The 26032-nt window shown below is 44.7% G+C and overlaps 1 protein-coding gene across 2 annotated transcripts in view; it reads left to right on the top strand.

The window, feature by feature from the left end:
* The window catches only part of ZSWIM4 (zinc finger SWIM-type containing 4), a 36719-nt gene extending 16225 nt beyond the window's left edge, over nt 1-20494 (top strand). The window contains exons 3-14 of one of the 2 annotated variants that reach the window (XM_040346607.1): nt 4787-5134; nt 6933-7081; nt 7736-7886; nt 9109-9285; nt 10102-10425; nt 11712-11849; nt 12002-12262; nt 13228-13363; nt 13489-13643; nt 14715-14878; nt 16679-16760; nt 16855-20494. In XM_040346607.1, the coding sequence (XP_040202541.1) occupies nt 4787-5134; nt 6933-7081; nt 7736-7886; nt 9109-9285; nt 10102-10425; nt 11712-11849; nt 12002-12262; nt 13228-13363; nt 13489-13643; nt 14715-14878; nt 16679-16760; nt 16855-17732 (2963 nt within the window). In that variant the 3' untranslated portion in view covers nt 17733-20494. Of the gene's footprint in view, nt 1-4786; nt 5135-6932; nt 7082-7735; nt 7887-9108; nt 9286-10098; nt 10426-11711; nt 11850-12001; nt 12263-13227; nt 13364-13488; nt 13644-14714; nt 14879-16678; nt 16761-16854 lie in introns of both variants that reach the window. The other variant, XM_040346606.1, reaches the window with a different exon arrangement.
* Nucleotides 20495-26032: the final 5538 nt, after the last annotated feature.

Genomic DNA, 26032 nt, shown 5'->3' with positions numbered 1-26032 from the left:
CTATAGATACGCCGCGTAAATTCAAAGCTGCGCCGGCATATCTTCTTTCTGTATTTAGAAAGCAAGATACGCCTAAATTAGCCTAAGATCCGACTGGCGTAAGTCTCTTATGCTGTCGTATCTTAGGGTGCATATTTACGCTGGCCGCTAGGTGGCGTTTTCAGCATAGAATATGCAAATGACCTAGATACGCCGATTCACAAATGTACGTGCCGCCGGCGGAATTTTTTTACGTCGTTTGTGTAAGGCTTTTCCGGCGTAACGTTGCTCCTGCTTCTATGAGGCGTACGCAATGTTAAGTATGGACGTCGTTCCCGTGTCAAACTTTGAATTTTTTTACGTCGTTTGAATTTGGCGCGCGTACGCCGGCTGATTTACGCTACGCCGCCGCAACTTACGGAGCAAGTGCTTTGTGAATACTGCACTTGCCCGTCTAAGTTGCGGCGGCGTATCGTAAATAACAAGCTACGCCCGCACAAACTTACGGCGGGCTACTTGAATCTAGCCCAAGGTGTTTTTCATGGGTCACGTGATTAAAAAACGTAACTGCTGTGTGTTGATGCATTCTTGCGTTTTTTAGTGTGTGTGTGTGTGTGTGGTGTTTTTTATTATATATTTTTATATAAAAGAAAAAAAATCTTTTTGGTCAGAAAAAGAGTATTTTTAACAACCTCACAATGGAAGTGCAACATACCGTTGTGAAGACGCATAGAATTTTTTTAAAGGGCTTTTCTTGAGCTAAAGGTGCAATAATGACAGGCAATAAATTCATATTCATTTAAGTTCATGATCTTAAATATATATATTTTTTATATAATGCATGCCGAGGAACCTAATTTTACCAAAAAAAATGGGAAAACTTATGGACTAGAGTATAAGCCTAGGATGAGAAATGCAGCAGCTACTGTAAGTGGGGAAAAGAGGGTCAACTGTGCCGATCTGCAGCATCACTGTGCCCATCTCCTGGCACTGTGACATAGTCTAGTCGGCGGCCGTCCAGTGTGACAAATCCCCGCCTCCTCCTCCTCGCCCGTGACGGGACACTGATTCAGTTTCCCAGCAGTGGGTCAGTCTTCAGCCTATCACAGATGAGAACGAGGAGAAGGTGGGGCTTTGTTACACTGGACGGCCGCCGACTAGTGTGCTCACTGTAGGAATTCTACAATGCCTTGTAAAGCGACCCTGTCAAGTTTAAAATTAAAAAAAAAAAAAATCGGGATGTTTACAATACCTTTCTGGTGACCATGTCTCTTACTTTGTCTGTTCCAGTTCCGCAGCTTCCGTCTTTACAGTTTGGGAGTGTCAGATACCTGAATCCCCGCCACACTATAGTTCTATTCTCTAACCCCCCACTGGAGAAGTCAACAGGGATGTTAGGGGGTTAGAGGGTGGAACCATATTGTGTGGTGGAGTTATGTTGGCTTTTTTTTTTTTTTTTTTGTAACCTGACCAGTTAATTTAAAAAAAGCTATCCACGCCACAGCTGTTAACTTGTATATTTTCTCATTGAAGTATCACCTGGGGTAGAGGTAGGGTGAGAAGAATGAAAGGACAGATTTTCTTGTATTAGGCCAGCCTGCAGCATTTTTGTACTAAGGCAGTGGTTTCCCCATTGTCAACAAATCTATGAATATGCCAAACCCCCCCTTTATCCCCTGCCTATTTGGGTATAATTCCCTTTATTAGGATATCAAACCTGAAAGACTAATCCTTTTTTATTCTATTTTTTTTCCCCCTCCCTGTTCTCCTTTGCATGGACCCCCCCCAGGGAGCCCCTCCCTCAGTCGTGATTGTGTTTTGTATACAGCAGATAAAAGTCTCATTGACAGAGAGGGGCCCGAGGCGTGTGACGGAGGACAATACCAGGCTGATACCCAGTCCGTCATGCGTCACAGATCCCACACATGTCCTGACCGTGGAGACCTGAGACAGACTGAGAGCCCTCAATGGCTTTATTGAGGGCCCAGCAAGCCTGCGCACATCGCTGCCTGGGTTATATTACCCTGGAATGAGCGCAGGCTGGCGAGGCACTCTCTAGTGAGAGGTGAAAGTTGTATTTGCTGACCTTGCATCTAAACATTCAAGTCGTGTTTTTGGCCTCCCGGTATACTGCTTGATTAAAAAAAAAAAAAAGATATGTGCCGAGTTCCCAACTCTGTGCCCATTATGTAGGGTTTCCACCGAGGTAGGACAGGAAACTTTGGGCCTGGTTTTTGCAATTAAAGCCAACTGGCACTTTCTCGGAAATACCTTTTTGTGTGCTATGGTGCTGCGTTCCTTGGTGAATATTCTAAAGAACATTGTTTTACTGTGGCCCCATATCTCACATTCCGGAGCCGGCTTCCTTTTTGTAGATCTATGGATTCAGTCACTTGACATTTCAGAGCTGTAGAAGATGTTGGCATGAACCTGGTAGCTGCTATATTATGCCCATTGTCTCCTGATCCTGTTGTGATCAAGGTCAGAATGGTGAAGTAGGTCCACTTGGGCCACCAGCTCAACATAGCCTATTAGTACTGGTCTAATACAATCGTCTCCTTGCTTTTATCCGGCCCTTGGGCACTATTTTCATCCACTAATACCAGCAGTGGGGCCTATTCCCCCATTGATTCCATTGAAGGGGCAGAATTCCTCCCAATGATGGAGCACAAGTCTGCTGAAGGACACAACAAGAGGGAGTCCTCACGTGACACCAAAGGTTGGGAATTGTTTATTGCCACTGACTTTGGGACTTTTTCTGCTCCCAATGGCCACAGCCCCCCCCCCCCCCCCCCCCCCCCAAAAAAAATGCTACTTCGTTGACAAGAATTGTGTGAAAGGGTCCAATACACATAAGACTTGGTCCACAAAAATTCCTTCCCGATCCCCTGAGAGGCAATTGGATATTTGATGGATTAACTTTACCTATAAATGCCGGTACCCAGTTATATTATGTGTATCTAGGGAAGAATCCAGGCTTCTTTTAAAGCAATCTGAGCTAGACAGAACCAACACCCGATGGCGTCTATTCCACATTTTCACAGCTCTTACGGTGAAGAAACCGTTCCGTATTTTGAGTGAAATGTCTTTTTCCTCTAGATGTAAAGAGTGCCCCCTTGTCGTCTGTGATGACTTTATGTATTTTATACATGTTGACCATATTCCCCCTCCTCAATCTCCTCTTGAGAGGAAATTGAGTTCGGGCTCTTTCACACTGAGCGCCCGTACAGGTCCGTCTGTCAGTGTTTTTTTTTTTTTTTTTTTGCGGACCTGTACGGGCGCTCTGTGCTCCTCTATGGAGCCTCGGATGTAAGCGGTGACATGCCCGCTGACATCCGACCCACTCCGATCCGCCAAAGTGTGACGGAGGAAAAACCTACTTTTCCTTCCGATCCCCGCCATAGGGGGGAGCGGAGAAAAGACAGGGCGGTCCCTGCAGTGTACGGGGACCGCCTTGTCGTCCGCTGGCTCTGCGGGGATCAACGGAGCGATCCCCGCTGAGCAAGCGGAGGTGCACGGGGTGGATCATTACTGATCCACCCAGTGTGGAAGAGGCCTTCCTCTAATCTTTCCTCATAGCTGAGCTCCTCCATGCCTCTTATCAGTTTGGTTGCCCTTCTCTGCACTTTCTCCAGTTCCCCAATATCCTGATGGTTATCTATAGTTCCTTCAAGGGGGAAAAGAAAATCTGCTCTTGTTTAGCCCTGCATAGGCAGATCTTGTGTCCGCTCGGGGTAAATGCCAGCTCTTGCAGCATTTATTTGAACTTTTCATAAGGAAAGATGGGTTTTCTAAAAGTTGCATTAATCTGCAGCTACCGTTTTTCTTGTGTCCCTTTTATGTATTAACTGCTTGATTATCTCACATGGCTTGCTAATATAGCATGCAACCAGAGCCTGCTCTATTCTGTATAGAGGGGTCCTGATTAACTGGCCCCTCCCCCCCTCTCCGTGTGCATGAGAATTGGGTTAGGGGGAGCTTGCGAACAGATGGGAAGCGGAAGGTTGGTTGCACCGTACTGACCCCATTGCTGTTATTTGTAGCGGAGATGATAAAATTGGTGTCAGGGCTCCTCCCTCTGCTGATCATAATCAGGAGTCCATCTGTGTGCATCCACAGCCCAATATGTCTGCCTGTTCTATAATTGAACGTCGGTGGCAAGCCTGGGGTTTGTAAGGACCTTTTGAATTTCGAGTCATGCCTGCATTTGTATGCGTATGCAGTGCCTAAAGTGTGTGCATGTTCTACATGGGACAATTGTCTCCTAATTTAGGATTCTTTCTTTCCTTTTTTTTTTTTTTTATTTACCAGGGGCAGATTTCTCTTTTGGATGTGAATTCTCACCAACCAGTAATTAGATTATGCTAGTGGGAAGCTCAATGGGAGGTCAATGAGACAGAAGATTAGGGAGGGGACAGATAACCAGCAAACAAATGGTCTTTTATCTCCCCTCTCCTATTGTATTCCCTTAATGGAAAGCATTTGTTGTAGTGTTTAGATTTGACTTTGGGTTTTAAACTTTAGGGAAACTTAAGCTGGCCATAGATTCAGTAGGAACTGGCTGGAATTTTGAGCCATCTTTGGCCGTTCCTGTTCGAGAAGGGTCAGCCTAGTGATTGACTCCTCTCGAAAGGGACTATTGGGGAATGTTGTGTTTTTGATCAGCACATGCAGCCAATCGACACTCAACAGAAGTCCATCTAAAATGAGTAGTTAAAAAAAAAAAAAAAAATAGTGAAAATATGATTCTCCCCTCTTTAATTTTTCTATGATTGTCATCTTCTAACTTCCTCCTCTCTCCTCGCAGGGTTTCACCTCAGCGGATCGGTCACAGAAGCAGGAGAACCAGAGCGCACCTACCAAGTATCCATTAGTTTTGACAGATGCAAGATCACGTCGGTCAGCTGCGGCTGCGAGAACAGAGACATTTTCTACTGCGCCCACGTGGTGGCCCTGTCCCTTCACCGCATCCGGCGGGCACGAGGGGTGGAGCTGAGACTTCCTATCTCGGAGACTCTGTCCCAGATGAACCGGGACCAGCTTCAAAAGTTTGTGCAGTACCTGATCAGCGAACATCATACAGAGGTGCTGCCGACCGCCCAGCGATTAGCAGATGAGATCCTTCAGCTGGGATCTGAGATAAACAGAGTGCATGGTAAGATTGGAAGCGCCTTGCAGGGAAAGGGGGGTATAAGAAAGTCACAATCTCCTACAGGTCTTGCTTTATTCTGAATGGGACTTGCTCTTGGGCTCTCTGAAAATAGCTTTCTATACGAGAGCTGCCGTTACTGGCTCTAGGCTCTGGTGCCCTCGCTTCAATTTTGACTTTGTTGGTATGAGAGTCCCCGCCCTGGAAAAGCATGGGTGCATCCAGATGATTTAACCTGGCCGTCAACTTATTCCTGGTAGGTGACTAAGTAGAAGAAAGGATCCAACGGCGGCCTGTCTATTAAGGGCTGCATTGGCGCTGAAAGGACAGGCGATCCTATTGGATGCCTAGGAGGAGGGAGGAGCCACATGATGGAAGCTGACGAAGCTGAGCAGGAGAGGACACAGGAGCTGCTTCCCACAACCCGCCCCTGAAGCCGAGCAGAAGAGGACGCAGGAGCCGCTACCCACTGCTGAAGCAGGAGAGGACACAGGAGCCCACCCATCACCTAGATGGGGTAAGTGCTAGTAGGGAGCACCGTCAACAAAAAGCCACCAGCTGCCACTGGAAGGATCGCAACCTTGAAGCTTACATCTTTACATCGTCAAAGCCAACCAATGACCACGCTAGCAGTTCCCCTTAAATTGTATCTAAAGCCTTATGACTACAATGATCAGCAGCCCCTGTTTTCCTTCAATTCCCCCCCCCCCCCCTCCCTTTTTTATTTTTTATACAACGCGCATGGCATAAATAAAATTGACTGTTCCAGAAAATAAAAATGGCCTTTTTTTTTTTTTTTTTTTTTTAAATCCTACCCCTGAAGTAGCACCGGCCAATATTACTCTGCATTAATTAGCTGCATAATCTACAACATTAATGGAAGACTGCATGGAAATAGAATACTGTGAGCCTGAGCGAGCATTCTCTCTAGTCGTGGACTATCTTTTCCCACAGTGATTTGTATTGCTCTGTATTTAGAATAAATGATGACACAGTTGAGCTTGGGAAGCACTTTTGTATTCCTAAATTAAAGCGTGTGTGTGTGTTACCCTAAAAAAAAAAAAAAAAGAAATCCAGTTCCTTTTTGAAGCATGTTATACAGCAGTGCTTGTGCTGTGTAATTTGGCCCCCTCTATCAGCTGAAATACCTGTCTGATTCTGCCTGGTTCTGTCCTGCTCCAGCCCCCCCCCTGTAAACTGACCACGGTATATCATGGCTGCTGAGCCCTGAGACTGTGGTCAGTTTGTGCCTCTCTGCTCTGACAGGGAGGTTCTAACTTTTTCTAACTCTTTTATATAAAACTCGGGTCTTTTTTTTTTTTATTTCTTTTTTTATCACATGTACAGACTCTTGTACATTGGTAGAACTTTTAAAGGCTCAAGTCCCATCAATAAAAGCTGACTTTTTAAACCCTCCGACAGTATAACTATCACTTTTTTGGACAGCTTGACCTAAATGTAAAGGTGGAGAATAATTCATAATTTATAAAGGCCTGGGAGAAAAAGCATACATGCATATATACATTAGCAATACAGGTACTGGAAATATATATATATATATATATATATATATATATATATATATATATATATATATATATATATATATATATATATATATATATATATATATATATTAAAAAGTATTTTGTTTATTTTGCAATCAGTACAGGAACTTTCTGTGGAATGATTATACCAACATTTTAGCTGTTTGTGTTGTTTTTTTTTTTTTTTTGTTTTTTTTATAATCTAGGAAAATGGTATTTCATATTTATCTAATCCTCATAATTGTTCTGCTTTTCAGGAGCCCCAGACCCCACTGCTGGTGCAGGCCGAGAAGACGATAACTGTTGGCATTTAGATGAGGAACAAATTCAGGAGCAAGTGAAGCAGCTTCTGTCCAATGGAGGATATTATGGAGCCAGCAAGCAGCTGCAATCCATGTTCAATAAGGTGAGCATTACCATTTGTTGTGGTCCCGGTATCCTTCTCAAATTTTCCTTGTAAACCAATTTTTATACTGTTGCCTAGCAAAAATTAAATTGTGAGTTTCTGGGGCATGGATGATAAAGCATCGCACAGCTCAGCCCATCCCACTGTTGCCTTCTAACTTGAGAGCTGTTGGTGCTCAGGTTGGGAGAGAGAGCTGCAGCTCCCTCTCCCATCAGATATGCTTGATACCGCTGTGCTGACAAGGGACATGCGGATAGAAAGAGAAGGGTGAGCAATAGAGGTGTCCAGTCAGCAGGGTGGAGAGAGAACTGGATGTGGTTATGCACCTGGCTGCATTTTGTGGCAGGTCTGTTTAAATCGCAGGACCGGATAAACAGAAATGACAACAAATCATTTGGCAGCAAATAGTTTTATTTTATTTTTTTTTCTTGTGAGTATGTAGCAGTTTGGCTGTAGTTTAGCTTTTAGAAGAGGGCGTGGGTTTCCTAAATTTTTTTTTTTTTTTTTTTTTTTTTTTTTTTTTTTTTTTGTCCTGTATAATGTGACGTGTCGGACATTTATTCATCCATACTAGTACTGATAGATCTGCATTGATGTGGAGATTTTCGCCTGTCCTATTGTGTTTTATAACTTTTATTCCTTGTTTTCCACCAGGTAAGGGAGATGTTAAGGATGCGAGATTCCAATGGAGCGCGCATGCTCATCTTGATGACGGAACAGTTTTTGGAGGACCCTCGTCTTGCACTCTGGAGGCAGCAGGGAGCTGGCATGACTGACAAATGTCGCCAGCTATGGGATGAACTAGGTGAGTTGCGCAGCATCTACAGGGGGTCTAATACACTGGAATGGAAGATCTGGGTTTGGCTGGATTTCATGCAACTATTTCACTTAAAGGATTTCTGTATTCTTCGTGTGGCTCCTATTTATTCCAGTTTAATCACTTGATGTTGTGCATCGGAAACCCTATATAGAATTTCGTGTGTGTGTGGTTTTTTTTTTTTACCTACTTAAAACTAGGTACTTGCCCCCCCCCCCCCAAAAAAAATGACATGCCAAATGGCATGTCAGGGGGTTAGGACGCCTTAAAGCGGTTCTCCACCCTAAAGTGAAGTCCCGCTGATCGGAACCCTCCCCCCTCCGGTGTCACATTTGACACATTTCAGGGGGAGGGGGGTGTAGATACCAGTCTAAAGACAGGTATTTGCACCCACTTCCGGCCCGGCATTCACGTGCAAAAGACGGGCATTCCGTCCCATCCCGTCGCCCCCCCCCCGGTGTGTGCTGGGAACACTCGGCTCCCAGCACACAGCGGGAGCCAATCGGCGGGCGCGGTGCGACTCGCGCATGCGCCGTAGGGAACCGGGCAGTGAAGCCGCAGCGCTTCACTTCCTGGTTCCCTCAGCGTGGATGGCGGGGGGGGAAGCAGCAGGGTGACGAGCGATCGCTCGTGCTCTGCTGTGGACAGCGCTGGACTCCAGGACAGGCAAGTGTCCTTATATTAAAAGTCAGCAGCTGCAGTATTTGTAGCTGCTGGCTTTTAATATTTTTTTGGGGTGGAACATCCGCTTTAAAGCAGAAGTTCCACTTTTGGATGGAACTTTGCATTCACACCTATAGCAAGGGCAATATTTAAGTTTTTGGTCAAAGCTGCACAGTTGAACCAACCCTTTAAATCGGTGGTCAACTCCTGTCCTCAGGGCCCACTAACAGGCCAGGTTTTCTGTATTACATTGGAGAGATGCAGACTACAATACTGCAATCACTGAGCAGCAAATGATATCACCTGTGATGTATTTCAGTTATCTTGCAAACCTGGCCTGTTAGAGGGCCCTGAGGAGACAGGGTTGATGACCATTGCTTTAAATGATCTGTGGGTCTTTCTTCTACAGCTATATGATGGCAGATCTAAGGCTGCAGTGAACAATGGCATACATTCCTGTTGTGTTGCTCAGCATACTGTATTACAATTTGCATTATGTATTTGTGAATATTGCATTAACTTTTCAATTATTTTTTTTCTCTGTCAGGTGCATTGTGGGTATGTGTGGTTCTCAGCCCACATTGCCGCCCAGAGGAGAGGGAGTCTTGGTTGCAGTTGCTCCGACGATGGAACGCGCTTGATATTTGTCCTCTGGAAGAAGGGAACTATTCCCTGGAAGGACCAGGAACACAAACGATGCCTCAGATTTCAACTGCAGGACAAGGTATTTCTACATGGAGGATGTGTGCAGGGTGTAATCATGGTGTGTAGTCAATGGTTGGCACAGGATTCTCACAAAGGCTAATCCGTCACAAAATCTTAGCGATCGTTTTATATCCACATTGGTTTTTCTTTGGGTTTATTTTGGCGAGCAGCTTGCTTTGCAGTGAGCCTTGATGAATTGAAACCTCAAGGTGCTATCTGAGGGTGAAGTCACTGCTCTGACTTATGGGAGTTCTGTAAACAATATTTTGTAAAAAATTTTACTAGAGCGCCATCTGTTGGACATGTAGAAGACTGCTATATATTGCATAATATTTTACTAACCTTCAAAAGGGAGATTTTATTTCTATGGCTAAAACCACCTTCAAAACAGCATAGCACTGTTGCAGGTAGCACTACATGGGGTGTGGGTGTTTATTTAAAAATATTGATTTCAGAATGGAGGCCCATGAATAACCTCTGGGGGTGACTTGACCCCTGTTGGTGGAGTGGCTTGGCTGGAGCCCAGGCTGAGGCTGTCATTTCACATATCCACAGGGCCTTGCAGTAATGTGTGGCACATAGGACCTTGTTTGTCTGTTGTATAATTGGAACTGGGATGAGCTCTGTCCTTGCCAGCACTCAGCGGTGTACTACAGGAAAGGACTAGGCTGGCGTCTTGGGTGGCACCCCCTATTTTTTGTCTGGTCATCGGGACTGAGGCAGTTACATTTCCACAGGACTGTATATCTAGAGATTTTTTTAAAGGCTTAAAATTGGGTATAGTATAAAAGTGACCATTTGCAGTTGATTTTACCCCATGTATCTTTGCCAGCAGCTCCGGGACCCCGTCAGACTGTCTTTGCTCGGGCTCTCAAGGCTGGAGAGCTGCGCTGGAATGATCCCCACCTACAGAAAGTGCTGATCGGAGAGACCGCTGCTTCAGGAGGCGGTGTAAAGAACAACACCGACAAGCTGTCCTATGACCCTCAAGGGCGTCCGTTATGGCTCGGAGACCATTTCCCTGTGGCCTGCGCTCGTGTCGACGCACTTCGGTCCCACGGGTATCCGCAGCAGGCTCTGAGGCTGGCTGTCTCTGTGGTGAACACCATGAGGCTTCAAAGGCAGCATCAGATGGAGGGGCTGAAGCAGCAGAGGAAAGGTGAGAGGGAGTGAACAATGGATGGTAATTCTGACATGGCGCTAAACACTGGGCACATACTGTATGGAAAGTAGATTTCTTAACTGACTAGTTTTTCACTGACCTCATGCCTCTGGGTCTTTCCATAATGCATCTTATAAGCCGATTGTGCCATCTTTCAGAGACGCCTTCAGTATACATCACTCTGTTACAATTCTTCCATGACACCAATTAGAGATTGGTCCAACCTGCACCCTCTAATGATTTGGTAAAGCAGATGCACAGAAGGCAATTTGTGGGGGGTTTTAGAAAACTGAAGTTGGAGGGGTTCTGTCCGTTCCTTTTAATCTGGCCATAACCTGATTGAAATCTGACTGGTTGCGCCAAGGACCAGACGCATTTCGAATCCACGTAAGGTTGTTCCTGCTTGACATTTGACTTCTGTCGAACAGGAATGTTGGGGAAAAGTTTGTCGATTTTATAGAAAAATCCCTCAAGGGGTTTTTTTTTTGCAGCAGAAAAGTACTGTTATATGCAGGGGGCTGTGGAATTATTATTTATTTATTTTTTTTCCTTCCTGAAACTTCCCTCTTAAAGTTGGGAGTGTGTGTTATACGCCGATAAATACGGTATATTTTACTTGAATAGCAATATTATATATATTTTTTTTTTTTTTTGTAAAAGTTTATAATATCAAAAAGTACTTTATTTCCAGGCTAGGATTGTTTTTTACAACTCTCGTATTTAAAGAGTACACAACCCGTCAACAATAGAAAAATCACATGTTGCATAAAACACATTGTATTAGCATAGTTTTACCCTACACGTTTTGACCTTTCTAATTATTGGTCTTCAGGGGAGAAATACAGATTATATATATATTTTTGTTTATTTTATCCAAAATATAATCTGGGATCTACCATTTCTGAAAGTTTGTCGATAAGTGGCTGCAGCCGCCGATCGGTGTCTTTTTGACAGTAGAGAAGTCCTGCTGTCAGAATACAATGGGGAGGATTCTTCTTTCCACCTCACTTGTGTGGATTGGGGAATCTGCTGAAAGGGTAATCTATGGGCAGTTTTCAAGGTGTTTTTATTAATGTTCTATACCTAGAAATTAAAGTTCACGATACACTGAAAATAAGCAACCCTTCCTATACATGAGATGGTGATGGGTTTCTAGTGAATATTCTGAGATTTGGAGAAAGTTGTTCAGTTAATTTTGATCGCAAGCCTCTTCATTCTGTTTCTGAAAATCACATTGTACTTTTTCTCGGGTCCACCTCTGATCACCTTCTTTTTCTTTTTAGAACTGCAGATGAAAGGTAGCACCACTCTTACCAATCTGGAGGGGTGGATTGGCCACCCACTGGATCCAATCGGCTGTCTCTGCAAGACCTTCTTAGAAGCCAGTTTACCTGAAGATGAAGCACCAGCGCCATTCCCAGGTAGGTTGTTTTTTGGAGTCTTTCCAAGAAATTATAATATTCATAAATCTTTGATATGAAGTTGTGACCTCCAGATGAATTGAGTTGACTGATGTAGAATATCTTTCATGCATCTTCATTCTTAACATGCTGACACTGTTTTTGTTTTGCAGAAATAGGCGGGGAGCAGAGGAAGGTTATGTACCAACATGTCCCAGTTCTTGGAGGATCCCAGTCTGGAGAGTCTCTGCTTTGCTTGGCACTGGAAGTGGCCCTCATGGGCTTGGGGCAGCAACGAGCAATGCCAGAAGGACTATACGCACAGGACAAGCTGGTGCGAAGTGAAGAACAGATCATTGGCCTGCTGGGGACATTGGAAATGGGAGAGAGGCTGGTGCAAGTTCTACGGAAGCAGGCAATGCTGCTTCTAGAAGGTATGCAGAAAACCGTGGTTACAAGTCTGTCCTGCCGAGGGATAAGACTTTCTGTAGACCTTTCTACATGTATGTATGTATTATGCATGATTTATGGGGTTGATTTACTGGTGCAGCTTTGCATGGAAACCAATCGGCTTCCAGGTTTTAATTTATTATTATTTATACTTTTTTTTTTTTTTTTTTTTTTGCGCGTCAACTTTACTGAACACGCTAAAATTAGAAGCTGGCTACTATGCACAGCTGCACCAGATTCTACACTCCAGTTTGAGTAAATCAACCTCCTATGTATGCTTTTTGTCCTGCTTTTATTGAAGAAGAAAAAAAGGGGCCTGTCCCAACACCAAGTGGTGGTGGTAGGGGGGCTAATGGGAGAGTAATATCCTGGCTTGGATAAAGTGTGTGTGTGTGTGTGTGTGTGTGTGTTGTTTTTTTTTTTTGTTGTTTTTTTCCCGGTTTAGAGATGGATGTATATCTATCTCACAGTGGAACCTCGGATTACGAGCATAATCCGTTCAAGGAGAATGCTTGTAATCCAAAATACTTGCATATCAAAGCGAGTTTCCCCATTGAAGTCAATGGAAACAAAAATTTCCGCATTGACTTCAATGGCATGCAATACCACATGGGGCCAGAGGGAGGGGGGGGGGGGGGGCAACGGAGAGCCTCGGAATCAGCCCGAAAGGCTCGGGAACCAAGTATTTCCAAACGGATCCAATCGGCAGGGATCAGTGCGGTTCGGCACCGGCGCCCCCCACCTCAGGCCCAACGTGGTGCTACACACTGCTTTGGCCTGAATCGTGCTCTTTTTGCGAGACAACACTCGCAGACGTTCAGGATCTTTAAAAATACAGTGCTCGTATTGCAAAACCCTCGTTAACCGCGTTACAAGGTCCCAGTGTGTGTGTCTGCCTCTCTCTATGCATTTACAACATACTAATGTGCACTTTTTTTTTAACCCCTAGGTGGTCCATTCAGTGGTTTTGGCGAAGTGATCTATAGAGAGAGCGTTCCCATGCATACATTTGCTCGCTTCCTATTTACAGCATTACTTCCGCATGACTCTGACTTGGCCTATCGCATTGCTTTACGAGCTATGAGGTGAGTTGATGTGCGAACAGGGACTCTAATCTGTCCTTCACTGCTGGTCCTGTCAGGTGATTGATTTTTGTTTCTATATATTTTATTTTATTTTATTGTAATGGTCATTTTCTTCTCTGTTCAAGGCTGCCTGTGCTGGAGTCAGTCCTTCCTCCTCATGGTTCGGACATCATGCCGTTGGACTCCATGCTGACCAGTCGCTTTCCCCGCTGGTTTATTTTGGGCCATTTGGAGACACGCCAGTGTGAGCTGGCGTCAGCCATGTTGACAACCGCAAAAGGTAAGTTCACTGATTGATATCCACATGTGGGATAAAAATCTTGGTTTATTTAGTTGCTAGTGTCTTGAAATCAAATGAGGTGGTCCGTCTTGCTGCCCAGACAGAGTTGACCACACTACTATTTTCAGTTATTTAAAGTGGTTGTAAACCTCGAACAGGAAATCTGAACAAAGCCTATCCCTCTATATCGGGGGTGTCAAACGCCATTTCATCGTGGGCTGCATCAGCGTTATGATTGCCCTCAAAAGGGCCGTTTGTATCTGTAAGATTTTCAGCGCGTCCCCCTCCCCTTATATTCGATGTCAAGGACCACCCCCACCATTAGAAGTTGAGTCCCCCACCCTCCCTACATCACAGGGCACCCCCCTTACCTTATGCTGCTGCTGGGAAGAAGCTGCATGCATTGCTTGAAAGCAGAAAGTACGAGGTCTGGAGGAGGGCTGTAGCTGCAGGAGAGGTTCGAGGGCCACATGAAATGGCCTGGAGGGCCAGATTTGGCCCACGGGCCTTGTGTTTTGACACCTGTGCTCTCTAGTGTGTACTTGCCTCAGTTAAAAGCACCAAGTGTCATTTCTGTCTGCTACTTCGTTCCTCTTTCAGCATTAATCACTTCTGACAATTTTTGCTGACACCAAGCGATAAAATGTGACAGGCTAGGGATCTCCAGCAGATTGACAGACTCGGCTCTGTTCCTGTGTTTGTGAAAGGGGGTGATCCTTGCCTCCAATTGGCTGTCGGAGCTTCTTTAGAGTAACTTCAGCTCTCTGAAAGCTCAGACAAGCTCTCTAAATTCAGCACTTTGAACGTATGTAGAGAAGTTAAGACTGCAGATAAACGGGCACAACTTGTGTAGGAGTATTTTTTTCATCTCTGTATCACCTGAGGATAGTCCCTTCACTTGGTATGTGTAAGGGTTTTTAAAACCACTTTAAATAGAAGTGTGGTCTGATGGACTGAACCGATGAGGCACGCTGCTGGTCGTTTATTGGCAGGTGTCATTTTATTGATGCTTTTACATAACTGTTAATCAGTAGCTCATGCTCTTCTTCTTCTTTTCTCCTCTTCCCACAGGAGATCCTAAGTGGCTTCACACAGTCCTGGCCTCTATCCAGCAGCACATCCACTCCCCAGCTCTGCTCTTCAAGCTGGCCCAGGACGCTTGTAAGACTGCAACACCCCCCAATTCTCCTCCTGACACCACCCTGCTGAACATCTCTCTGGAGCTGGGATTACAGGTGAGAGGCCAAAACCTCTGAATGAGGCGAGAGCATTATCAGGATGTATATTTTGGAGCAGTGATGTCACTAAAAATAAATGGTAGCTATGATGGTCCTAAAATTAGGGTAGATCCAGAAACGTATGTTTACGCAAAATGAAGGCAGCAACGCAAAAGGCCTCAAGACGCGTGTTGAGAGTAATCGGCAGGCTGCTAGTCAGCTCATTTTGAAAATGCCAGTTGCCTGGTTATGCCGATTCAAAGGCTTTAATGCTTTCAGAATTGCCGACTAGTGACTTGATATTTCAGCCAGGCAACTAATGAATTGTATTTTTTTATCAGCTTGGCAGGTGTAGAAAGTGACACATAGCGGGAGTCAAAGGACATCCGCCGCTCCATAGCGAGCAATGGATGGTCCGATCAGGTCCGGCTGAAGAGAAAAGGACAGGCAGACTCGATCGGTCCGTCTGTGTGAAAGGGGCCTAAATGCTCAAATTTTGGAGTAGTGGTATCTGTTGGTACAGTGTTGGGCCAGGTTCACACTGGTGCACTGCGTTTTCATTTTTGTGCATTTTAGCCACAGTCCCATAGACTTTCTGTGATGTGCACTTTGAGAAGAAACAGTTCACAAAGTCCTGCATGCTGCATCTTTTGGCGCTCTTTCAGAAATCGTGGCGAAAATGCATGACCTGATAGTCTGAGACCATGACTAAAAGGCACAAAAATTGCTGCTACGCCCATGCTGCAGATAAACCGCAGTGTAGACGTGGCCAAACGCATTTGGGGAGTGGTTAGAGTGGTTTTGAGACTGGTGCCTTGACTCGTGTAATATACAAGAACTAGGTAGTCTCTTTACTTAATGACTTCAGCCCCGGAAGATTTTACCCCCTTCCTGACCAGAGCACCTTTTACAATTTGGCGCTGCGCCGCTTTAACGGAAGATTGCGTGGTAGTGCGACGTTGTACCCAAACAAAATTTGCATCCTTTCATTTTTTATAACCCACAAATAGGTTTCTTTTGGTGGTATTTGATGACTGTGTGTGTGTGTTTTAGGCCGATACGTATCCTTCTACATATTTTTGGCAAAAAAAAAAAATCACAATAAGCGTATATTGGTTTGCGCAAAATTGATAGCGTCTACAAAATGGGGGATAGAATTATGGCATTTTAATTTTTTACCAGTAATGATGGCGATCTGCGAAATTAAAAACGTTTAATTTTTTTACCGGGACGGCAATATGGCGGACAGATCGGACACTCTTAACACGTTTTTGGGACAATTGGCAATTTTACAGCGATCAGTGCTATAAAAATGCACTTTTTACTGTAAAAATTTCACTGGCAGTGAAGGTGGTTAGCACAAGAGGGCAATCAAGGGGTTAATTTTGTTCCCTCTGCATTTTCTACCTGAAGTGGAGAATGAGACTGACTAGGGGAAATGACAGATCGCTGTTCATACTTTGTATGAACATGCGATCAGTAATTTCTCCCCTGAAAGAACCGGGAGCTGTGTGTTTACACACACAGCTCCCAGTTCTCGCTCTGCCACAAGCGACTGCGGGTGCCTGGCAGTTATCATGCCTGCCGGACACGTGCATCGGCTAGTGGCCACAGGGCGAAGCGACGTAACATAATGTCGTTTCGCCCAGCCGAGCCATGCGGCGGCGGCTGGTCGGCAAGTGGTTAAGATCTGAACCTGGTAAAACTTCCACTTGTATAATGCGTGTGAGCCGTGTGTTACTGACCGACAGTATTTCTATTATAAGAATGCTCTTTAAGCTAAATAGGCTGCATGCTAACAAGATTTGTCCCGTTCAGGTTATGAGGATGACGTTGACCACTCTGACATGGAGGCGCAGGGAAATGGTGCGTTGGCTGGTGTCGTGTGCCACAGAAATTGGTAAGGGGCTATAATAGTTTTTGTGTATGACTTTACCTTTATGTTCTGTGCCATGATCATAACTGACCCCTTATTCTCCATGTCTTCTCTCCAGGGGCACAGGCTCTGATCAGCATCATGCAGAACTGGTATACCCTCTTCACTCCCATAGAAGCCACAAGTATCGTCGCTGTATCCTGTACATCCCCCGCCACCCTCCTCCGTTTCAGCACTGACCCCAGACAACGAGAAGAACTATGTTCGTGTGCCCGGGCGCTCGCCCTACAGTGCGCCATGAAGGACCCGCAGAGCTGTGCACTGCCTGCTCTGACTCTGTGCGAAAAGGACCACACATCATTTGAAGCTGCCTACCAAATCGTATTGGACAGTGCCAGCTCTGGCCCTGGTGCCCACTCTCACCTGTTCACCGTTGCCCGTTACATGGAGCACCGTGGTCTGCCCATGAGGGCGTTTACCCTTGCAACGCTGGCCCTATCCAACCTAAACATTGGCTTCAGCCAGGACTCTCATCCGGCAGTCAGCGACGTCCTGTGGGCTTGTTCATTGGCACATTCCTTGGGTAAAGTGGAGCTGAGCACCGTGGTGCCCCTAGTGATCAAAAGTGTACAGTGTGCCCCAGTCCTCTCGGACATACTACGGCGCTGTAGCCTGGCTCCTCCTGGCTTAGCCCAGGCTCTCTCTGCTGCTAATGCCTCAAGGGGCAGAGGAACCGGACCCCGGGCTGATAAGCCTCCCCTCTGCCAGCTTCTGGAAGCCGCCGTTGGAGCGTACATCAGCACCACACACTCCCGTCTTACACACATCAGCCCGCGCCATTATGGCGAATTTATAGAGTTCCTGGCCAAGGCACGAGACACTTTCATGTTGGCACCAGACGGGCACCGGCAGTTTTCCCAGTTTCTGGATAATCTTAAGCAGACTTACAAGGGGAAAAAAAAATTAATGCTTTTGGTAAGAGAAAGATTTGGCTGAGCAAACAATGAAGGCGATTTCCACCGTTTAAAAAAAGAAGAAAATAATAATAATAAATAATAAAGACTTGCTGCTCCCCCACCAAGGGTCCAGATAAACGAGTAGGGGAGAGGTTCCCCTATACCTCGTATCTCTCCATTGGACAGCCCTTCCTGCAGGTGGAGACATTTTTTTTTAGTTATTGAAGGAAACTTAATTTTGAAGAAAATCGCCTGGGAATTCCGGGTGAAGTTGTGCATTTTTATTTTTTTGTTGTTAAATAACTTATATTTATTTATAATATTGGTGAAACCTCTCCTCTTCCCAACTGCAGGAACTTAATCCCAGTCTGTGGCCCACTTTGACTTTTTATGTATTTAACATAGAAATCCTGTGTGGAGGTGGGCGCATTCGTGTGCGGGACAGCGGAACGATCTGCAAAGAGCAGAATTTATATATTTATTTCTGAAGGAATCTCTGTATTAACTTATTAATAATTTTTTTTTTTTGTATGATTAAGTCTGACTTGTAATCTAATCGAGCGTCTATAATTTTTTTTTATTTTTATGTGTTTGATGCAAAACATCTCCACCGCTTAACTCCAAAATGCTGCCGCTGATCTATAGCGTAGCTAAGCTTTAACAGGCTTGAACCAAGTATTAAGCCAAAGGCAGCCATTTTGTATGACGCTGGCTTTGATTTTTCACGTAAAAACAGGATCGGCTCATACCAGAGGGGTATGGGCACTGGTCATTTCCCATTTTTAGTTTTGTCACTTAAACATGAAGTAGCTTGGCTATTGTGAGTCATGTTTAGTTATCCCTTCACAGATGTGCTGGATATAGCCTGAGCCCAAAAAATGGTCACTGATGCTTGGGGGTGTAGACAAGAGGCCGGTTTTTAAAGAAGAACTATCATGAGCATTAAAATAATTAAATGCATTCATGTCTAAACATCTGTATTGGCTTCTCCGTTGAACCACTATTGAAATGTGAAGAACATCTCTTGCTTTCCAACTCCTTCCCTGACAGAACCCCCAATTTGGGGGTGTTACTAAAGCCTATTCTGTAAATGCACCTGACAGGAGCGCTGTTCCACCTTTCCTATCTGTTTTCAAGCAGGCTTGACTGAATTTGCCACCTGGTGATCTAGCTTTATTGGTTGCTAGGGTGCAGGCAGCTGATCTCTGCAGTGTCATTGCTATTATGGAGCACAGGCCTCCCACACCATGGGGACACTGCCTGCATTCTAGCAACCAAGAACACTGTAAAACCTTGCTACCTGCATCCTAGTAACCACTGAAGATGGATTATCAGGTGGTGCTCTTTCTCCTTTTGCACAGTGACGGGTCTTGCCTCACCCCCTGTAGTTTTTCTATAGTGGAATGGAGCCTTTTGGAAGCCTTTTCAAGCAGGCTTGACTGGCTTTGCCACCTTGCGATCCAGCTTTATTGGTTGCTAGGATGCAGACAGCTGACCTATGCAGCGGCACTGGTTGCTATGATGGTGGATAGGCCTCCCACACCGTGGAAACGCTGCCTGCATCCTAGCGCCCAAGGTTGCTGTAAGACCTTGCTGCCTGCATCCTAGCAACCATTAAAGATGGTTCGCCAAGTGGTGGATCAGTTGAGCCTATCGCTGCTTCAAAAGACTAGGTGGGTGGAACAGGGGAACTGACAACCTTCCTTCCCCTGCATTCTTACTAACGGCACGTGTTGCCAGAAAGTGCCTGGTGTCTGAGACAAGCGTCATTCAAAAAATATTTCCCTGTTGGGTGCATGGGCAGAATGTGATTGGGGGGAAGCATAACGCACTGGTCATGCTATCTCAGGACTAACATGCCTAGAAAGATGGGAACAAAATCCTATATGCACCTTGCCACATGGGGGAGCAAGAATGTTTGATACTACTTTAATGGCCACTTGTGCTTGATTAGACTTGAAGAAAAACTTAAAGAAATGACCAAAAAGTAGAATACCTTGTAATAAGGTAAACTTGTCATTCCAATTAACCTTGGGTGCATATGTCAGTGGGAGGCCATTTTGTGGCTCAGTTGTGTCAGCATTTGAAAGGCTGCAGCATCGTACGCATTGTTGTAAGACAAAATGGCTGCCATCCATTGACCGTAGGCCTAAGGTGATCTCCCAATTCCTGTCCTTCCCGTTGTATTGGATCAGCCTGTGTTTTCCGTGGCGTGGCAGTAGATCGGAGATTGATGGTTGACCAAAATTTGCTGTGAAGGTATTTCTGGTGGTCAGCTTGCTGTGTATACTTTGTGTATATTACTCTGTGTGTAATGTATATGTATTAACACTGACAGCACTACCCCATGTTATTAGACTGTTCAGGGTAGGGAGAAGTCACAGGAGACACATTTTTAGTCTCGGTAGCACTGAAAGAACTGATTTTGGAGGGGGTGACCTTGCTTAATACCTCAACATCCTCCTCCTCATTTCCAAATCGCTTGGATATAATATGTCGCTGATGATATAACTCAGGAAAATACAAGCTGTCCATTTGGTATCTCCACAGCACTCTGCTTTTTTCTTTCCTTTCCATTCCTCGGGGGAGGGCCTCTACACTTTTCTGCCCTCCCCCAAGTTTCCCCCAAATGAAGGTTTAAATCCCCTAATATATGAAAGCGACTCGCTGATTAATATAATTTTGTCGGGGAGGGAGCTGATCTATTAAAAATGATGACTTTATTGCTGTTTTATTTATTGACTGCTCTGTAATACTTTAATGACGACAAATACATTTTAAAGAAAACCTGTGTTCTGATCACTTGTGATTTCTGTGGATTTTGTGCTTCTGCTGAAAAGCTCCATGATGATCTTTTATGTATAGTGCAGTGATGGCGCTGCTGAATTTTTCCAAGAAATCTTGGTTTCCTTGCAATGGTAGAGCTGATTTAAGGCTGGGTTCACACTACTACACTACTTTCATCCTACTTTGCTCTGTGTTCAATGTTTCCCTATGAGAGCGTCTTGTAGCGTCCTACACAAGTCGGTCCGACTTTGAAAATGCTCCCTGTACTACTTTTGGTCCTACATTGATCCTACTTCAGGCCCATTGAATATCATTGAAGTCGGACCAAAGTAGTATCCTGTTCATGAAAGTAGGATGGATGTAGGACCAATGTAGGATAAATGTAGGACCAATGTAGCAGAGCAAAGTAGGATGAAAGTAGTGTAGTAGTGTGAACCCAGCCTCAATGGGGGAGATTTAATAAAACTGGAGCAGCTGTGCATACCAATCGGCTTATTGATAGAACAAGCTGAAGTTAGAAGCTGATTGGTTACTATGCACAGCTACACCAGATTCTGTGTGCAGCAGTTTTTGGTAACTTTCTCCTACGTTGACTAGTAGCTCTGATGCCGCGTACACACGATCATTTTTCGACATGAAAACGTTGTTGCAAAAAAAGTCATTTAAAATGATCGTGTGTGGGCTTCACATTTTTTTCGGGTTCTGACAAACGAAATTTTTTTTTCTGAACATGCTGCATTTTTTAACAACGTTTTAAGCTGCCGTTTTTCGGGTTGTAAAAAATTATCGTGTGTGGGCTAAAACGACATTAAAAACCCGCGCATACTCAAGCAAGTTATGAGACGGGAGCGCTCGTTCTGGTAAAACTACCATTCGTAATGGAGTAAGCACATTCATCACGCTATAACAGACAAAGCGTGAATCGTCTTTTACTAACACAAAATCGGCTAAAGCAGCCCCAAGGGTGGCGTCATCCGCATGGAACTTTCCCTTTATAGTGCCATCGTACGTGTTGTACGTCACCGCTAGAGCGTTTTAAAAAAAAAATGATGTGTGGGCAACGTCGTTTTAATGATGAAGTTGGGAAAAACTTTTTTTTTTTTTCTACATGCCGAAAAACGTTGTTTCTTTTTCTTTTCATGACGAAAAATGACCGTGTGTACGCGGCATTAGGCTTGGTTCACACTTATGTGGTTTGTGTTGCCTTTTTTTTTTTATTTGTTTGTTTGGTGGATTAAAAATGCAAACCGTGCTAAAATCAGACCAAAACACGCTACATGCTTTTCTGCAGCTTCTCCATTGAAGTTCATTTTGAACCAAAACTCGCCATTTTGCGTAAAAAAAATAAATAAATAATAATAATTAAAGCATATACATCATTACCAAATGTATTGGGATGCCTGCCTTTACACGCACATGAACTTTAATGGCATTCCAGTCTTGGCCTAGAGGGTTCAATATTGAGTTGGCCCACCCAACTTTTATTGGGGGGAGGGGGTTATGGTGGGGGTTGTTTTTTCAGGGTTGGTATACCAGGACATTTTGGAAAATGTAAGTCTTCCAACTTTGTGGGAAAAGTTTGGGGATGGCCCCTTACTATTCCAACATGACTGCGCACAAATCAAGGTCCTCAAAGACATGAGTGAGTTTGGGGTGGAGGAAATTCATTGGCCTGCAGAGTCCTGACCTCAACCCGATAGAAAACCTTTGAGATGAATTAGAGTAGAGACTGCAAGTCAGGCCTTCGTCCGTCCCCCCCCCCCCCCCCCCCCGGCCGGCGTCTTCATTGTCACTGTGGGCACCCGGCCGTGACAGCTTTCGGCTTCATGGCCGGGCACCCACTGCGCGAGCGGCCCGGCCCTGCGCTGTTTGATTGGACAGGCGATTGCCTAGGACCTGTCATGTGTCCTAGGACCTGTCATGTGTCCTAGGCAATTGCCTACAGGGAGGGGCTGCCAAAAGGCGATATGACGTATCACCTTTGCAGCCCCTCGGCGGAAGGAGGAAGTGGGACAGGAAGTCCCCCCTTCTCCTGAAGCCCCCACCCCCCCCCCAAAAAAATTACATGCCAAATGTGGCATGTAAGGGGGTGAGGAGTGGGTTAAGCGGAGGTCAATTTTGAGGGTGGAACTCCTCTTTAACATAATGGTCAAACTTTCCCATAGACACACTTCTAAACCTTGTGGACAGCCTTCCCGGAAGAGTTGATGCTGTTATAGCTGCAAAGGGTGGGCCAACTCAATATTGAACCCTACGGACTGAGACGCCCATTAAAGTTCATGTGAGTAAAGGCAGGTGTCCCAAAACTTTTGGTAATATAGTGTATGTGAACGTGTCCCGTAGAAAACCATGTTACATGGACTGTAGTTCTTTTCTGCAAAATGCATGAAATGTTTTGGTGAGAACCAAGTCTTCTATCACCAAAAACATTTCAAGAGCGTCTGTCTGTTCCACCCCATCCAAGTGTCTGTGTATATTATTTGGTCTGTGTGAAAGTTGGTGTCAATCGCTGAAAATTGATCACACCTGATGTACTGACGGCCTATCATTTCTTGAAGCCCTGAAACGCCAGGACTGTACAAAGATCCCTTTTTAAAAAAAGTAGACAGTCCAAGGTATTAAGAGGCATGGTGAGTTTTTGGAAGTTGTAATTTTTTTTTTTATATAATATATTACAGTGGAACTTGGGATTGCGAGTAACGCGGTTAACGAGCATTTCGCAATAGGAGTGCTGTATTTAAAAAAAAAAAAAAAAAAATCCTGACTTGGTTTGCGAGTCTCACCAAATGAGCAGGATTCAAACCAAAGCGGTGTGTAGTACCGCGTTTGGCCTGAGGTAGGGGTGCCCTGAAGCCCTTCGGGAAAACCTGGGAAATACTCTGTTCCTAAGTTCAACAGAGCTGTCCTGCTGACCTTTCTGGGTGTTTTCTGAGGCTCTCTAGCGTCCCCTCCCCACCTTTGGTCACATGCAGTATTGCATGCCATTGAAGTCAATTGCGGAATTAATTATTTTCGTTTCCATTGACTTCTATGGGGAAACTCTCTTTTGATATGCGAGTACTTTGGATTACGAGCATTCTCCTGGAACGGATTATGCTTGCAATCTGAGGCTGAAATTTTATATAAATCTCTATCTCAATATAAATTTTCACACAGGCACAAATGTCCTAAAATATTTCTCACAGCATATGCATACTTGGTTAAACACCAAAATACATTCTTCATGCCTCCTGAGTATGGCGATACCACGTGTGTGACTTTTTTATGCAGCCTAGTCACATTAGAGGCCCAACATTCAGGGAGCACCCTTAGGCATTCTAGAAACATAAATTGCACATATAATGACCTATTACAGTTTTGAAGGCCTGGGACAATGAAATGGCTTTCCAAAATTAGGCAATTTTGTGGGCAAACACCCCAATGTATATGTTCTATGAGGCATGGGCTGCAGATCCGTACTTGGGTACTCTGATGGGCTGCAGATAGGTACTCTGATGGGCTGGTGACAGGTCCTCTATTACTTGGGGTGGGTGTGCCAATTGGTGTGCACTGTAAGCGGTAACGAGCTGTTACCGCAATCTCCTCCTGACACATGATTGGCGTGTGAGGAGGAGGAGAACCCGGTAACGGCTCCCTACCGCAGTCTGTTTACATTCTGTGTTGGTGGGACAAGCCTCATGCCCGATCGCCGCTCTGTGCACCCCTAAGGAATGTAATTTTACCCGCCCCTTCCTTTTCTAAATGAACATGGTGTGCAAACTCACTGTGTCCATTCATAACTGAATCCTAGTAAACTGTCCTCACTATGCTTCAATTTGTGAATGAACTGGAAGCTGCTCAGCACAGAGCACTTCCCATCCGTTCACTGTCCAGTGCATCTGAGGTGGCAGAGAAAGGCGTGTGTTTGAGCTTTGGGTTGTGCATATCTATGACTAAAGGCAAATATACTGTGCACTTGGCTCCAGAGCTTGGTAAATGTAATCAACAAGGGGAAATATATTGTGCTAAGGAAGTAAATTGAAATATAAAAACTGATAAGTGAAATTAATGATAAATATATTAAATCAATAAATCAAGCTGCAACACCTAAAAAAAATGTGATATACATGTGACAGAATAGAAAAACCAGGAGGGGATATGTTGTGCTAAAAAAAATCAACACAACCTGACCGTTGTGTATAAAAAGTAAGAAAAATTTTAATTTTTTTTTTTTTTTAAATATATGAATACAAATGTTCCTCTAAGTGATAGAGATCAATGACATAACCTCTTGAACGATTAGAGTTGAAGCGGAGGTTCACCCCTAAAACAATTACATACCATCCATCCGACATGTACAGAATGCTGTTTTTTCTTCTTCGCTGTACATACCGTTTAATCGTTCTTTTTCTGTTCAGACTCCCGCGGGGAATAGGCGTTCCTATAAAGAGGCGTAGATGATTGGCGTGCGGCTAAGGCACGTCACGCGTTCCGAAAAAAAGCCGAACTGAGACTTGGCTATATACAGTCCCTGCGCAGTCAGCTCCTAGTCTGTGAGCAGGCGCCGTATAGAGCTGAGTCCCAGTTCAGCTTTTTTCGGAACGCGCCTTAGCCGCACGCCAATCATCTACGCCTCTTTATAGGAACGCCTATTCCCCGCGTCTGAACAGAAAAAGAGTGATTAAACAGTATGTACAGCGAAGAAAAAAAACAGCATACTGTACGGGTTGGCAGTATGCTGGATGGAATGGTATATAATTGTTTTAGGGTGAACCTCCGCTTTAAGTTTAAACATTGAATAAAAATGTCCGACTTCAAAAATAATCCAGACAGTGAAAAATGGAAAGGAAACAATACACCACGATTCAAATGCAAGTTGATTGAAAAGAGAAATTCCCCAGAGTCACTCCAGGTAAAAAGGTAAGTAATTGCTCTTACCAGATCAGTTGGACCCCCTGTTGGATGGGGTCAAGTAGGCATGAAAATCCACCCAATCTGATGATGGGAAGTCACAGGGGCTATTCAATATTCTTTTTATTTTGCTATAATTAATATCCCCCAAATTTCCTCAGTTTAGGCCGATACGTATTCTACTACATATTTTTGGTAAAAAAAAAAAATCGCAATAAGTGTTTATCGATTGGTTTGTGCAAAATTTATAGCGTTTACAAAATAGGGGAAAGTTTCCTCTTTCATGACTGCGGCATTACGGCGGACACATCGGACAATTTTGACACATTTTTGGGACCCTTGTCATTTTCACAGCAAAAAGTGCTATAAAAAAATGTACTGATTACTGTGAAAATTACAATTGCAGTTTGGGAGTTAACCACTAGGGGCTGCTGAAGGAGTTAAGTGTGACCTCATATGTGTTTCTAACTGCGGGGCTGGACGTGTGACATCATTGATCGCCTTTCCCTATATCGGGGAACAGACGATCAGTGACACTGCCACTGTGAAGAACAGGGAAGGTGTGTTTACATACAGCTCTCCTCGTTCTTCAGCTCCGGTGACTGATCGCAGGACACAGAGCTTCGGACCGGGGCGCGGGCGCGTGCCCATGATCCACGGCTG

This window comes from Rana temporaria, chromosome 3 (genome assembly GCF_905171775.1).
Source record: "Rana temporaria chromosome 3, aRanTem1.1, whole genome shotgun sequence".
NCBI classification, from domain to species: Eukaryota; Metazoa; Chordata; class Amphibia; order Anura; family Ranidae; genus Rana; species Rana temporaria.
This window is presented reverse-complemented; position numbering and strand designations above follow the sequence as displayed.